Consider the following 17,141-nt stretch of genomic DNA (forward strand, 5'->3'; position numbering starts at 1 on the left):
TGCTCGCTTCCAGCTGCCTGGCTGCCGGCCGCCATCTTGGCTGACAGTTAATTTGCATAAGGATATGCTGATTAGCCAATGGGAAGGGTAGCGGTTGTATGCCAATTACCATGTTTCTCTTTTATTAGTGTAGATATTTTTCTCAAGAGCTTTTATTTTTTTAATTTATTTTTATAGATTTTTATTAATTTCAGAGAGGAAGGGAGACAGAGAGAGAGAAACATCAATGCTGAGAGAGAATCATTGATTGGCTGCCTTCTGCATGCCCATTACTGGGGATTGAGCCCACAACCCAGACATGTGCCCTTGACTGGAATCAAACCTGGGACCCTTCAGTCCACAGGCTGATGCTCTATCTACTGAGCCAAACCAACTAGGGCTCTAATTAATCTTGTTCTTGCTTTTGGGCCTACTTGTCCAGAATTTCTGTATGTCCTCATAGAGGGTGAGGGACTTCTACACTCTCTTCTTACCACCATATCCAAGTCCAGTTTTTTCTCCATTCAGAGGTACAATTTGAAAGCTTTTTTAAAAAATATATACATTTTGTCTTATAGCCTATAGGTGTACTAATGACATGCTTTTTTTGTTAGACTATTAGGGCTGTGTTCTCACTTCTGAGATTTTGCTAAAATGTCTAATTTAGGTTCATTTCATCTAATTCGGAAAGTGGGAGGAATGAGTATTCTCTTCCCATGGAGAAATTATTTTGGCTTCAATCTGGCTCCCCAATACAGTGTGTGTTCTGGAATATCAAATTACTTCTTGCCAACCTCTCTGTTTCCCAGTCAGAAGAGTCAAAGGTAACAAAAGCTGGCGAGTTTGCTCTCTTCAGGTTTGAGGAGTCTTAGCAAGAATTCCCAAGATTTTGTCAACTTCTCAGTGTCTTGTGGAAGAAGGGTTGTTAAGGTGGCCTGTACCCTGGCCACACTTCTCACTCTCTTCCGCTCTAGAATTTTATGTTTGTAAGAGTCATGGCATTGACTTGTGCTCCTTTCTTTTTCTGTGTTTGTGTCTGGTTGTTGTAGGTGAGGGTTTTTTGTTTGTTTGTTTGTTTGTTTGTTTGTTTCTGTCAGCTTTTGTTTGTTTGTTTTATAATTTTATTTTGAGAGTACACTTATTAAAGCTGGAGATAGTGAAACAAGGAAGGGCCTAGGACAGAAGAAGCAACAGGAAAGAGACTAGGTTAAGTGGGGCGGCTTTGGCTCTCTAGAAACATTGGGAAAGAAGTGAATCAAGGTGTGACTGCTGTCAGCTCACTGGAAAGTCAGAGGAAAGGAGTCTTGGGGACAAGTTTAGGGGGTTAGCCCAGGACGAGCTCCTGCTGCCCATTGCTCCCCTGGTTGCAAGTCTCATGAGGTGCCTTAGAGTTTAGGAGATGCACGCCTGACAGGAAAAAGAGGGAGAAGGAAAAGGCATGGGCATGTTTGCTCCAGTGAGGGAGAGCTCTGCTTTACAATTTTTGATCCAAAAATTATAAAGGGAAATTCTCTCAAGCATTTTTATCTCTGCATTTTAATGTAGAAATTAGTGAGGACATGTTAAGTAATTTATCCAGCGTTACATGAATTTTAGAAGAGTTGCCACCTGGCCTGTTAGGCCTTCAGTTTTTGTTTTCCTCTCTTGTACTAGCCATGTTTATTCAAATTAAAATTTCTCTAAGCTTTCAAAAATATAATTAACTTGAACATTGTAGTATTGAACAATGTTAAAATTACAATGTTTACAGTTAAATCTAACTTAAAGCATATGAGAATTCCAGAATTTCCTTTCTCCTCTATTGTGTGTCTGTCTCACAGGTTTAAAAGAGAGATTGTAAATCAAGCCAATGAATCTCTTTTACTTCTCAAAGAACTTCACAAGCTTCACTGTTTCAATGTGCTGATATACTAAAGTATTTGGATAGTCTTGGCTCTTTTCATTACAGAGGTCATAATACAGGTTCACTTTCACTTGGCAATGTTGACTTGGGTTTTTTTGTAATAACCCTGAAATGTGTGTGTTTTGTTCATGCCAAGACCTGATTTACATATAAAGTAAATAAAATATAGGAAGATACACTCTCTTTCACACTTTGCTAATAAACAAATAACCATCATAACTTTCTCTTTTGGCGTTTAAACTTTAAATAGAAAATATCAACATTTTAAATTGTAGGTACAGTAAAACCTTGATATAATCGACTAATGCCGGGGACGGGTGGGTGTCCATTAAAGCTGAAAGTCCAGTCCTAGCTGGTTTGGCTCAGTGAATAGAGCGTGGTCTGCGGACTGAAGGGTCCCGGGTTTGATTCCAGCCAAGGGCACATGCCTGCATTGCGGGCTTGATTCCTAGTAGGGGGTGTGCAGAAGGCAGCTGATCAGTGATTCTCATCATTGATGTTTCTATCTTTCTCTTCCTCTCCCTTCCTCTCTGAAATCAATAAAACTATATTTAAAGCTGATAGTCCATTATATAATAAAGTAGGTTTTCCAAATGTGTATGTTAAAAAATTGACAAATTATTAGTTTACCCGTTTTTACTTACGTAGACACATTTGTGTAATTAAAATTAAGTATGTATGAGAAATTTATTTTTCTATATATGTTACTGTAATTTTAAATTTATACTGAATAGGTCTAGGAAATGTGTGCATTAACCAGTCATCAAATCCACACAGCTGGGGCGTGGCTTAGTGCATATGGGAACATTGGCAGGCAGGAGTTAAAACTGCTGCAGAAAGTCAGGCCCTAGACAACAACCAATTACCACATGCAATGGAGGTGTGATCATGTGCTGATCATTCCAAGAACATTGTTTATGAGCAGTGACACTTGGATTTAAGCATATAGACTATAGTTGTAGATAAGAAATATTTATTTATGTCTGGGAAATTACTACAGTGTTTTTCAACGTATGGTCTATTTGCTAAAATTTGTAAAAAAAAATAACAGTGAATTAATAACAAAAAAATAACCAGTTTAATTATAAGCAGATCTTGGTTAAAAGCATTTAATTTATTTACTTTTTAAATATGTTTTTATTGATTTTTTAGAGAGGAAGGGAGAGGGAGGGAGAGAGAATCATCAATGATAAACATCTATCAGCTGCCTCCTGCACACCCCCCACTGGAGACTGAAACCTGGGCATGTGCCCTGACTGGGAATCAAACTGGTGACCTTTTGGTTCATGGGTCAATGTTCAACCACTGAGCCACACTGGCAGGACAGTTAAAAGCATTTTAAAATTAATGGTGTTAATTTTCACATATGACATACAGTCCAGAAATTTTGCCTGTTAAATCTGAAGTCTGTTAAATCGAGGTCCACAAAATCGAGGGTTTACTGTATGTTAAGAATTCTTAGTGGTCTTTCTTGTAATGTTCATTACCCTTTGATTTCAATACTTGTTAGCTATATAATATTTAGCCTTCATGTTTAGGGTTGACGTGAGTCATGTCTCAGGATCTGAAATGAGGGAACTGTGTACAATTCTCTAGTGAAACTGCTTGAAATGTCACTCATTGTATTTTTAATGCTACTTGTAAATAATGTGTGTTCTAGCTGTAATCTAAATTTTATTCTTTAAGATCTTTTAATTTTAAAAAAATGTTAATACAGTTTACATTTAATATTATGTTAGTTTCAGGTATACAGCATAATGGTTAGACATTTATATAATTAAATTTTAATTCTTTAAGGAGATTCTTTGTAACAGATCAAGATACACACACATGCATGCGCACACACAGTCACATACAAATACATATGACTTGCCGAAAACTACACATACATATGACCTGCTGAAAACTACATATGCATATGATCTGCTGAAAACTGTACATGCAAATAACCTGCTGAAGAAAACTACATCTGCATATAACCTACTGAGAACTAAGTGTAGACCATACTTGGGTTAGACTACTCTGGGGAAAGTATTGTTTTTCTCTTACCTTTACCACGTGGTTACATGTAAAAGGCATAATCGTTGTCTCTAGTGCTCCATTGCCAGCATGAACCACCTTTCATTTTCTTTTATCAAAATGGCCTGGTGTATGAAATTCGTGGACATTAAAAGGGGATTAATTAGAGGAAATATTTTAATATTGCTATTTGCCCTTTCTCTATAATAGAAGTGTCAATGATGAAAGAAAATTCGTAAAATGTATATGAAAATCTTCCTCCTATCAGAGTCTGGGGGGCACCACGGGACCCAGAGTCAAGTCCCTGCCTTGAAATCGTGCAAGACCCAGACCCGACCGGCCCCGCCCCCGTCAAGCCCCGCTGGGCAGGGTTGCAGCCTCAGGTCCCCTGGCCTGGTGCCAGGCGGGGGGCACAGCCTAAGGTACCCTGTCAAGCCCCGCTGGGCAAGGGTTGCAGCCTGAGGTCCCCCGGCCCGGCACCAGGGTTAGAGGTATGGCCCGAGGTCCCCCGGCCCAGCACCGGGGTGGGGGGCGTGGCCTGAGACCTTCTGGCCCGGTGCCTGGGCAGGTGGTACGACCTGAGGTCCCCCAGGCAGGGGCAGGGGGTGCACTTGAGGTTCCCCATCAAGCCCCACCGGGTGGGGGACACAGCCTGAGATCCCCCATCAAGCCCACCAGGCTGGGGGCACAGTCTGAGATCTCCAGTCAGGCCCCACCAGGCAGGGGGTGCAGCCTCAGGTGCCCCGTCAAGCCTCGCTGAGAGGGGCGAGCAGCCTGAGGTCCCCCAACCTGGCGCCGGGGTGAGGTTGCAGCCTCAGTTCCCCTGGCCCGGTGCTGGGGCAGAGGGTGCGGCATGAGGTCCCCCAGCCTGGCATCAGGGTGAGGGGCATGGCCTGAGGTCCCCTTTCAAGCCCCATGGGGACATTGGGGGGGGCGCAGCCTCAGGTCCCTTCTGATTGCTTGTTAAATTCTTTGTGGTGGAGTGATGATCAATTTGCATATTCCCTCTTTACTATATAGGACTAGAGGCCCAGTGCACGAAATTTGTGCATGGGGGGGGAGGTGGTCCCTCAGCCTGACCTGCACTCTTTCCAATCCCGGACCGCTGGCTCCTAACCGCTCACCTGCCTGCCTGCCTGATCCCCCTAACTGCTCTCCCCTGCTGGCCTGATCCCCCTAACTGCTTAACCGCTCACCTGCCTGCCTGCCTGATCCCCCTGACTGCTCTCCCCTGCTGGCCTGATCCCCCTAACTGCTTAACTGCTCACCCCTGCCCGCCTGATCCCTCTAACTGCTCTCCTCTCCTGGCCTGATCCCCCTAACTGCTTAACTGCCGCCTTCTGCCTTCTCCCTTCTGCCTTCTCCCATGGCGCCTTCGCCCCCCTGCCTCTGCAAAAGGGACCGCGACGCTGGACCGGCCGGCCCTCGGCCCTTGCAGCTGCTGTGGCTTTGTCTGGAAGGACGTCTGGAAGGATGTCTGGAAGACATCCGGTCTAATTATTATATTACCCTTTTGTTAGTATAGATTCCTCTGACTTTACTTTTTTGCATTTTGTTGATTCTGTTATTTAATACAGTAAGTTCTTACTTAATGTCATTGTCAATAGGTTCTTTGACTTAAACGATATGAATGAAACCAATTTTATCACAGCTAATTGATATAAACAAGAGTTAAATTTCTAAGGTATCTCATTAACATCATAACAAAACATTAGATGAAAGAAACTACATTATTTGAGGACCTGCTGTAGTGTATTTTACTCAGTACACTATCAAGATACAGTCATATAGATTTTCAAGCTGTGTTGATGGATGCAAACAGAATGAAGAATGCAAACCCATCATATTTGTATGTCTTTTATAACTATTAACTTATGTATCTGTGTTTGAAATCAAGTCCTGTATATACATTGTGAGAGCTTCTGAGTTTTACGAAGACTTTTTACAGAGGAATTTAACTATTTTAAAGGCCATGATTATTTTTAGGCCATTTTTAGGCCACTGCTCTCCCCTGCTGGCCTGATCCCCCTAACTGCTCTCCCCTGCCAGCCATTAATATTAAAAGGCCATTTTAATATTTTTTGTTTCTGTTCAAGCTTCCCTAATTGCCGATAGTAATACCTTAAGAAAAAGACGTTTTTATATATTATTTTTTCCAACTCATAGCAGCCCTAACAGAGCTTTTAGTTTTCACTATTACAAACTTTACTGTATTCCTTATTCATAAACCTTGGCATATGTCTCTATCAGGCACATTCTAAGAGGCAGAATTGCTGACTCAAAGGTATACACTCTTAAGGCTTTTGATACAAATTTCCCAGTTCCTATTATTTTATCCTATTAAGGTTTAATATTTTTACTGTATTTATTCAATTATGAATTGCTTGCTTGTGATGTTTGTTCATTACTAAAACTATTAGGTCCATCTTTTTTTTTTTTAATAGTAATCAATCTTTTGGCAAATAAATTACAAAAAGAAGTTTGGCATTTCTCTTCTGCTTTGTTTTGTTTTTTTAGAGCCTTTGCCTTTTAATTTACAAATTCTTTTACATAGACATTTAAAATTTTTATTGTGAAAATTTTCAATCTTTCTTTTATGAGTCTTTCCCCCTTTTTGCTTATATGCTTAAAAAGCTATTCCATATCCAGTGGTCATATAAATTGTCATTAACACTGAAATGAAATTGTTAAATGTAGAGTATTAAAAAACTTTTACTATCCCAACAAAATTTCTTATTGCTAATTATTTAAACTCAGCCTACTGTTATGGACTTATTGAAGAAATGACTCCCCCCCTTTCTTTCAGACATGGGATTTCTGCTCAATTCTGCTTAATAATCTTATCTTTGGTTTGCATTGTTCAACAAGAGCCAGTGGGTATTTTAATTTTTAAGATGATGATATTTTTGCCTCAAAGTTTATATATGAAAATCAACTCAATATTTAAAAATACTCCATACAATTCTGATTTTATTTTGGTTTTTATTTTATTTATTTATTTATTTATTTATTTATTTTTGGCTACTCCCTAACAGTAAAGCACTGGGATTTGTTTTGCAGAATCCTTGCAGCCTTTCCTGGAAGCCTGTAGCAACACTCTGTTTTTTCGTACTTGTTCTGTGCTGCTTCGAACCCCTAAGCTTGATCTTCAAATACTAGAAAAACTCAGTATTATTCTACAGAAACTTTCTAAAATCAAGTAAGAATTTTTTATTTCTAATACTTTTATTTAAAAATATCTTTTTGTGCTCATTTAGACCTTTCTGAATCCTATACTAGTTCAACTTTGATTATTAAATCAAAATTTTTAGTAAATGTAGAAAATTGAGATTCATGCATGTTAATACTTGTTTAATACTTAGTGATACAGTGGAATTATAGTTTTAATCTTAGAATGTCTTGTTGTTACTGCTAAGTGAACTTTAAATACCACAGAGTATGTAAAACTAAGAACAATATTTAGCAATCAAGTGATAGTATTAGAACAAATTATTGCACACTGATATTCTGTACCACCACAGTGAAAATAAAAATGATAATAAAGTATATTTGTCAGATTCTTATTATGTACTAAAGTTAGTTTAGGGAATGAGAAAGACGCAGGCAGAAAAGATTTTAAATAATGTATATTTTAGGAAACTATATGAGCTTCCTGCCACTAATTTGGATTTTACTGTAAGAATTAGGGGCTTTCTTTTTATATTTCCTCTTAAGCAAATATTGGTATAATCATTTTAAAAATTATAAATGGATTTTGAAGCTATATTTTCTTATAATCTTGGTATAGTCCAGTTTTTATGACAGTTAAATTATAGTTTTGGTTCAGCTCCTCTGTGCCCTTTCTTTCCCCTCAGCCATGATTTTCATGGTGGTGAACTTAGGTATTTACCAGGCTTCATTCAAGTATAAATGCATCTTAAAATTATTTGCAGATATGTGGTAGTGGGTTCATATGCCCTATTTGGTACCTACCACATCATAGTAAATTATTAGTTATCAAATTACAATCTCATACTCAGCTCACCAAATTATTGGTTTTCATCTGGTGTCAGTTAAACTTACCAAATCATTGTCTTCCTTTTCTTGAAGACTGACTGTAATATGATTATCTTGATTTGTAATCAGTAAATTCTCAATAAGGCCTGTTATAGTTAACCTGTGGTGCCATGAAACTGCAATTACATTCCTTAGGTTTCATTCTTCCTTAGGTGTTAATTCATGGGATTTTTTTAAGTGGTCCCAAAATTGCAAATATAGCCTTGGGTTGGGAATAGTTGATGCTCAGTCTTAAAGTAAATCTTTAAAACCACAAAGATATAAATTCTTCTGTATCAAATGGATGGTTATATACAGTTATTTAATAATTTCTCCCAAGATACAAGTATATGTAGACAAGAAATAAGAAATATGTAATCAGATATAATTCTAACTAATTGATCATGAAATTACTAACTGGTTATTAGAAAGAGGATGGTTGAAAAGTTATTTTGCTACAAAGGCAAAAGGTAAACCAATATTCTGTTACTTTAAAAAGCCCAGCTTACTTAAAATAAGTTGATCTAGTACTTGTATTTGACTTTTTCTAGCTGTTACAGAAAAAGCAATTCTCAACTGTTGTAATAGTGAATTGCTGCAGTTTTCAGGAGGATGAACCATTTTCTTTTTCCTTGAATACTTTGTTATTTTAGGCCTATCTTATGAAACCCACTTTACTTGTCTTGGCATGTTAATTCTTTTTTTAAAATACATTTTCATTGATTTCAAAAAGGAAGGGAGAGAAAGAGAGAGAGAGAAACATCAATGATGAGAGAGAATCATTGATCAGCTGCCTCCTGCATGCCCCCTACTAGGGATGGAGCCTGCAACCTGGGCATATGCCCTGACCAAGAATCAAACCGTGACTTCTTGGTTCTTTGGTCGATGCTAAACCACTAAGCCACACCAGCTGGGTGGCATGTTAATTTCTTAGTTACCTATTTTCTTCACTATTTTTAAAAACAGATGCAATTCTTCTACATTTACACATGTTATCGATGTAATTGCAGATGAATTCCTTAAGTGTTTGTAATTAAATTAATTTACTCATTCTCTTACAGGAGTAATAAGAAGTTCTTTGAACTTTTTACAATTCATCTGATGCTTCAGGAAATACAAAGGACAACACATCCAGAACATGCCTTTCTCTGTATTAACCTAAATTCAACTCTGTTCAATTTGGGTTTAACGAAATGCAACTCCCTGGCCTCCAATTCAAGCCATTAGACTGGCTTATTATTATTTTATATACATTATATATGTGTTGCTTATTTGTAAGATTGCAAAAATCATCAAAGTAACTAAAAATCTACCAAGTAAAGTTTCAGTAGCATCATTTATCATGAAAAATAAAATAGAAAATTTTTTTACTTTAAGAATGAAATCTATAGGAGCTCTGGAATGATTGTAATATTACAGTTCAACTTAGGTAGTACTAATGTGTAAAATAGAATTTCCAGAATTAATGACACTGGGGTTATTTTTTGTAAAACTGCTTTATAAAAATTCTTAAAATTATGTGATTATTTTGAATAAAACTGGTGTTTATCTGGGAACAGGGCTAGATCATGTTGTTATTCTGTTTTCTTAATATATTAGAAATCTCCCCCTTTGGAAACAAAAGTACATAATTTTTAACTATCATCTTCATATTATAACTTTTCTATATATCCTAGATTCACAGATACTGATTTTTTATTGTGCTGTCCATGAAACACTTTAGAGAAAAAAAATTGATTTTTCTAGTTTATTTTCCAAAACAATTTAATTATTACCAAAGCATATTTGTACAAAATAAAAAAATTTTTACACTGAAAAATTAAAATGTCACAATCCCAACACCCAGAGATATCTATCTCCTGCTGTAGCCAAAGATGAGTGAAGTAGCCAGAAATAAAAAAAACCATTATGGATACTTCAGAAAAATTCCATTATGGATACTTTTGTTAACAGAACAAAAGACTAGCTTCTCAGAACACACAGTGCCTAGAGATGGGACCAGTAAGACAGTGGATGCCAGGTGGTAGAGCAGAGGTTGGCACTTCAGCATGGGATATTTGATGTTTCTGAAGAAGAGAACAAGACAAGTAAAGCAAAGTATTATTCAAAGATGTAGTTGAATAAAGATTTGGGTGGGGGGGGAGGGTGCTAAAGAAAGATCTGCATGTACAGATTGGAAGAGCTCATCATGTTCCAGAAAAATCAGTGAGGAACGGAGTCTAAATTAGACACATCCTGTACTTTAGATACATTACAATTAGAATTTAATGGCAAGTATTAAATATTAAGGATAAAGCAGAAACAAACAAAAGCCAGTTATCTGCAAGAGTAGAAAAACAAAGCTAGCCTCATACAATGCCAGAAGTTGGTAAGTAACCATCCCCTCAACTTTTGGAGAGGGAAAATTTAAACTAAGAATTTATACCTAGTGAAAATGTCTTTCATAGGTGAAGACAATGGAGAGAAATGTTCAGATATGCAAGTGCTCAGAAATTATACTGTTTACATGCTATTCTTGAAAAAACTAACTGCATAGATTATTCTAACTAATTTAGAGATGGAGAATTGAATTTATTAAATCAAACTCATTCTAAAAGACTGTAGTGAACACCAAAACCACTTAAACATCATTACATTTAAATAATTGTTGTAAATCCATTTTTAAAATGGAATAGAATGTTAAATTATTCAAAAGAATACATAATGGGAAAAGAAGCAATTTATTAGTAAGAATTTTGGTGAGACTATGTTAATCAATGTTAAAAACAGGATTAAATGGGACCCTGAGATTGAGGTGAGATGGAGAAGCTAGTAAGTTTTCCACATTTTCATCAGAAATAGAATGTTCCATTTCAGTATTAACTTTTGACAATTAGAAAAATGAAGGATAAAAGAATGCTTTTGGAAAATGTCAAAGAAATTATAAATATTAAAAGCAAGATAAATATTCTCAAAATATTGAAGAAGAAAAACAAATTACTTACAGTAACATAGCAAAATATAGAAAGCCAGGAACATGTAAAACACAAAAGTATTTAGGATGAATAAAAGGCTTTAAAATTATAAATGAATTTTGTATTACCCTGTGCTGATAAACTTTAAAATCTGGATGAAATGGACGATTTTCTAGAAAAAGACATCAAAAGTATCTCAATAAATCCAAATATAAAATCATTAAAACCTTTTATAAAATTATGGAAGAATTTTTTTATTTTTTTTATTTTTTATTTTTTTAAATATATTGAGAAAGTTAGAAACATTGATGAGAGAGAAATATCGATCAGCTGCCTCCTGCACACCCCCTACTGGGGATGTGCCTGCAACCCAGGTACATGCCCTTGACCGGAATCGAACCTGGGACTCTTCAGTCCACAGACCGACGCTCTATCCACTGAGCCAAACCGGTTAGGCGGAAGAATTTTTTTAAATGACATCAAATCCAGGTGTTTTATAGATTGTTTTAACATTTCAAGGAAGATATATTTAAAGCTATTTAAACTGTCCCAGAATGTTGAAAAGGCATTCTAATGTATTTTCTAGAGTTAGCATGAACCCAATACCAAAAAATTGACAAGGAAAGTAGAATAAAATAGTTTCAAAAGTCTTAAAGAATTATAAACAGCCCTGGCCAGGTAGCTCAGTTGTTAGAGTGCCATCCCCATACACCAAGGTTGTGGGTTCGATTCCTGGTCAGGGCATATGAAAAGAACCAACCAATGAATGCATAAGTAAGTGGAACAACAAATCACCTCTCTCTCTCTCTCTCTCTCTCTCTCTCTCTCTCTCTCTCTCAATCTCTCACTCTCCCTCTCGCTCTTGCTCTCTCCCTCCTTCCCTCCCTCCCTTCCTCTCAAAAAATCAATAAAAATAAAAAAGAATTATGAACAAATCAACATCAACTATATTTTACAGAAACACTAATCCATGACCAAGTAGTGTAGCGTGCATTCTAGAAATATAGTTGACCTCAAACAACACAGTTTTATTGTCAATAAATACATGTATTTTCTCTTATGCTTTTCTTAACATTTTCTTTTCTCTAGCTTACTTTATTGTAAGAATACAGCATATATTAAATGCAGCATAGAAAATATGTGTTCATCAACTGTTTATGTTATCAATAAGGCTTCCCATCAACAGTAGGCTATTAGTAGTTAAGTTTTGGGGGAGTCAAGAATTTATATGCAGATTATTAGCTGCCAGGATGGGGTGGTTTGGCACCCTTGACCCCCACATACTTCAAGGATCAGTTGTACAAGGTTGGTATCCTGTTTTGTTTTAAGTATTTTATTATATTTGTAGAGCAACAAAGGAGGAAAATCATACACTAATTTTAATAAATGCCTAAAAATATAATTCAACTTGCAGTCCTGATGAAACTTAGTACAGTATGTTCGCAGGGGTGGGGAAACTTTTTTCTGCCAAGGGCCATTTGGGTATTTATAACATCACTAGAGGCCCGGTGCATGAAAATTCATGCACCGAAGGGGGGGGGGTCCCTCAGCCCGGCCTGCCCCCTCTCAGAGTCCGGGAGCCCTCAGGGGAGGGAGGTGACCCGGCGATCAGGGGAAGGCGACGCCCCCATCACACCTCTGCTGCTGCCACTGCTGGAAGCGCAAGCCTCGGCCAGCCCTGGTTACCTGCACCTCGGGCAGCCCTAGGCAGCTGGGGGGCTGAGGGGCCTGGGGGACTCTGAAGGCAGGCACGCGGAGTGGCCGAGCCCGCCTGGGGGTTGGCCCAGACTTGCTGTGCACCTGTCGCTCCGGTGGGGCTGAGGGGACTGGGCACTGCCATCTTGTGACTGTGGGAGCTGCCATCTTTGAGGGCAGGGCAGATAATTAGCATATTCCCTCCTTATTGGCTGTGGGCGCCCCCATCTTTGAAGGCAGGGCAGTCAATTAGCATATTCCCTCCTTATTGGCTGTGGGTGCCACCATCTTTTTGATGGCATGAAGGTCTATTAGCACATTCCCTCTTTATTAGATAGGATTCTCAGGCCATACAAAATTATCAACTTAAAATTAGCCTGCTATATTTGGTCAAACATTTAATTAACTCCCCCCTAATGCCTTGGCCAAACCAGACCAAATGATTTTGAGGAACTTACAATGGCCCATGGGCCAGACGTTCCCCACTCCTGGTCTAAAGGAATATAACATTAACCACAAATTTACTATAAAACACTAAAGACATACCTCTTAAAGTTAGGAATAAAATTAGGGAGTCCAATAACCACTCTTATTTAATACATTCTGAGTTATTTAAAAGAACATAACTTTGGGAAAGGAGAAAAACAAAAGTTATTTGCAGATGACATGATTACCTGGAAAACTGTAGGATTCTTACAAAACTTCAGCAAGATGTTTAATTGTAACATGAACATATAAAAAGCAAAGCTTTTAAGTATTATAAATGAATATTTCACTTAAATATGAATAAATTTATATAATAACATTCTTCTTGAAATTAATAAAACGTTTAAGTTTGTGTCTTAAAGTTGGCAGTGAATTTCAGATTTACATAACAATTTGCATCCAGTAATTTTTATGGTAACACAACATTAGTATGGCCAAATGTTAACTTGTTACACTTTTGTGTTAAATTAATATTTATAACATGCAGTTTTTCTGAACGAGCATAAAATTTTTTTCTTAGAATTACTTTGTTAAAAACAAACAAATAATACCATAGTCTCATTCTGAAAAGGTATGAACATTGAGGGAAGGGGGAAGCTTCAGTTTAGTTTATTCTTTATATGTCTTGAGTCATCATGTTTCTGGTCCTTGAATAACAAGTTCTTGAGTCTCAATGTCATAGAAATGAGCACTGAACTCAGTACAAGATCAAGCAGATAGAGTTTATTTAAAATAGCTTGTGCACAAGGGAGTCCACCTGAAAGGAGAAGTTGAGCTTCCCAAGGGGTTCTTGTGGATAACTTATATAAGGGCCTTGGTGTGGGTGTAGGGCAAGCATGTCAAACTCATGGCCCATGGGCTGCATGTGGTCCACAATGAATATTTTTGTGGCCCAGCCAATATACTGGTAACAATATATAAGAAACATTTTCGGATTCGGAAAGATGGCATCCGGAAGGAAGGTAGTGAGGGAGAGTGTGTGAGAGAGTGAGGGAGCTATAGAGGAGTATGTGGACGTGTGTGTGTGTGTGTGTGTGTTGTGTGTGTGTGTGTGTGTGTGTGTGTGTGTGTGTGTGAGAAATAGGGACAGTTAGATCCTGCAGGTCTTTCAAAGGGCTGCCAATCCAGGCAGTCATAGACGGCAAAACCCTGCTGCCACTGCAAACACTCTGGGGAGGACACCAGCGGCTCAGAGACCACGCCATCTTGAAGAACAGAACTTCTTGAGACTAGGATCCTAGCCTCGCCACCACCCAGTCTGGTCTCGGTAGCAAACCAGAACCCTATAGCCACTCTGGTAGAAGACCTACGACCACAGCTACAGACCCAGGGACACCAAGACTCCAGGCACCCCGGCCAGCCGCAGATTTCTGTGAGTCACAAAGCCAATCCCTCTCCCCCGCTGCCCCCGCAGCAGCAGTGTAGGAACTTCCAGACCCCAGCTGCACAATAGGGCTTTCTGAACACACTCAGCAGCAGCAGCTCTGCCTGACTTTGAGCCTTGGTGTTGGACACGGGAAGTTTGTTTCCTGCGACGAGGCTCCACGGGCGGGGAGACTGTGCTGAATTTGAGCCTAGGTGCACATCCTTGGGGAGACTGTTTTCTGTGACCAGATCCCACGCCCACGCAGGGCAGGGAGACAGCGCTGAATTTGAGTCTGGATGTGCACAAACTCGAACTCAGGGAATTTGTTTCCTGTGACTAGGCTCCGCACCCAGGCAGGGAGACTGTGCTGAATTTGAGCCTGGGTGCGCATCCTTTGGGGAGACTGTTTTCTGGGACCAGATCCCGCACCCACGCAGGGCAGGGAGACAGAGCTGAGTTTGAGCCTGGACGTGCAAACTTGGGGAATTTGTTTCCCGCGACGGCTCTGTGCCCAGGAGGGGAGACTGTGCTGAGTTTGGGCCTGGGTGCGCATTGTTGGGCAGACTATTTTCTGTGACCGGGTCCTGTGCCCATGCAGGGAGACAGCGCTGAATTTGTGCCTGGGGGTGCAGACCCAGGGAGTTTCCCACGACCAGACCCTGCACCCTAGCAGAGCGGCTGCGCTGAATTTGAACCTGGACATGCAAACCCGGGGAGTTTGTTGCCTTCACCCAGGCTCCACGCCCAGGTGGGGAGGGTGTGCTGAATTTGAGCCTAAGGGCGAAACCTTGGGGAGATTGTTTTCCGCCCGCACAGGGAGACAGCGCTGAATTTGAGCCTGGGGGCATGAACCCGGTGTTTGCTTCCCATGACCAGACCTGGCACCCAAACAGGGAGGCTGCGCTGAATTTGAACCTGAACGTGCGAACTCGGGGAGTTTGTTCCCCGCGACCAGACCCCATGCCTATGCAGGGGGGCAGCACTGAATTTGAACCTGGGTGCATGAACACAGGGAGTCTGCTTCCTGCAGTGCACTCCCACATGACCAGACCCCACACCCACACTGAGCGGCAGTGCCACCTCACTTTGATTCAGGGCAAGCACACACAGAAGGCTGTTTTCCGCAGGGCAGGAGTGGACCTCCTGCCAACACAGTGCAACTGTGCAACCCGATCTCCCAAGCAGATCGGGGACCCTGAGTCTCCACGCAAGAGGCAGCAATGAGCACCAGTGACTAGACACTGTTTCTCATTGCGTGCACCTGGGATCCCTGATTTCAGTACATTCACACTAAGAGTCAGCAACTCCAATTCTTGGTGCATGCGCACATAGGGACCCTGATTCTTGGTGCAAGATCGCACCAAGCAACAGAGACTCTGATACTCGATTCTCGGCGCGGACACAGGGAGCCTCTGACTCCTGACACACACCAGGAGACTTTGATTTTTGGCACACCCCAGCAGGTTCTCTGTTTCAACGTGGTTCAGGCAGGGTCCCTGATTCTAGGTGCGCACACAAGGCCACACTAAGCGCCTGAGACTCTGACCTGGGGCGAGCGTGGCTCCCACCAACCCACAGCAGCCATGCGTCTTGGTGTCAGAGCTCTTCAGTGACACTTGGGGGGTGCAAAACTCCCACTGTACACAGCCCAGGCCCCTGCAACTTGATATTTGAACCTTCTGGTGATAGTAAGAATGGGGAGACAACGAAACAATCCCCAGAGGAAAGAAAAGGAGGAATCGCTAAGAAAGGAAATAAGTGAAATGGAAGCATGCAACATGACAGAAAAAGAATTCAGAGAAATGGTCATACAGTTCATACACTGGATGGAAGAGAAAATCAACAACCTATGCAAAAATCAGGAAGAAATGAAAAATGATATAGCTACAATCAAAAACACCATGGAAGGCTTCAACAGTAGACTAGAAGAAGCAGAGGACCGAATTAGTGAGTTAGAAGATAAAGTACAGAAACAAGCCCAATCTGGACAGTAACTAGAGAAAAAAATGAAAAAGCAGGAGGAGAGCCTAAGGGGGCTTTGGGACAATGCAAAACGAAATAGCATATGTATAATAGGGCTGCCAGAAGGACAAGAAGAGAAGCAAGGATTAGAAAATTTATTTGAAGGAATAATGACAGAAAACTTCCCAGATATGGGGAAGAAAAAAGTTACACAAGTACAGAGAGTCCCAAGCAAGGTGAATCCCAAAAGACCCACACCAAGACATGCCATAATTACAATGGCAAATGTTAACGACAAAGAGAGAATCTTAAAGGCAGCAAGAGAGAGACAGAGAGTTAACTACAAAGGATCCCCCATCAGATTATCAATGATTTCTCAACAGAAACACATCAAGCTAGAAGGGAATGGAAGGAGATATACAAAGTGATGCAAATCAAGGGACTGAATCCAAGAATACTCTATCCAGCAAGACTATCAATCAAAATTGAAGGGGAAATCAGGAGCTTCGCAGACAAAAAAAAGGATAAGGGAGTTTATCACTACCAGCCAGCAATGCAAGAAATGCTAGAGGGAATGCTGTGAAAAGAAGAAATAAAAAGGTAAGAAGGAACACAGGCTCAAAAAAAAATAAAAATGGCTACAAACAAATACCTTTCAATAATAATTTTAAACGTAAATGGACTAAATGCTCCAATCAAAAGACATCGAGTGGCTGAATGGATAAAAAAACATGACCCATAC

General features: G+C 39.8%; 1 protein-coding gene across 7 annotated transcripts in view; it reads left to right on the forward strand.

The window, feature by feature from the left end:
• Positions 1 to 9,178, forward strand: part of CCDC138 (coiled-coil domain containing 138) — a 246,151-nt gene extending 236,973 nt beyond the window's left edge. For all 7 annotated transcript variants that reach the window (XM_014532105.1, XM_014532108.1, XM_014532106.1 and 4 more), the window contains 2 exons: positions 6,962 to 7,100; positions 8,998 to 9,178. In XM_014532105.1, coding sequence (XP_014387591.1) covers positions 6,962 to 7,100; positions 8,998 to 9,163 — 305 coding nt within the window. In that variant the 3' untranslated portion in view covers positions 9,164 to 9,178. The remainder of the gene's footprint in view (positions 1 to 6,961; positions 7,101 to 8,997) is intronic.
• Positions 9,179 to 17,141: the final 7,963 nt, after the last annotated feature.

The sequence above is a fragment of the Myotis brandtii genome, unplaced genomic scaffold (genome assembly GCF_000412655.1).
Source record: "Myotis brandtii unplaced genomic scaffold, ASM41265v1 scaffold842, whole genome shotgun sequence".
NCBI lineage: Eukaryota > Metazoa > Chordata > Mammalia > Chiroptera > Vespertilionidae > Myotis > Myotis brandtii.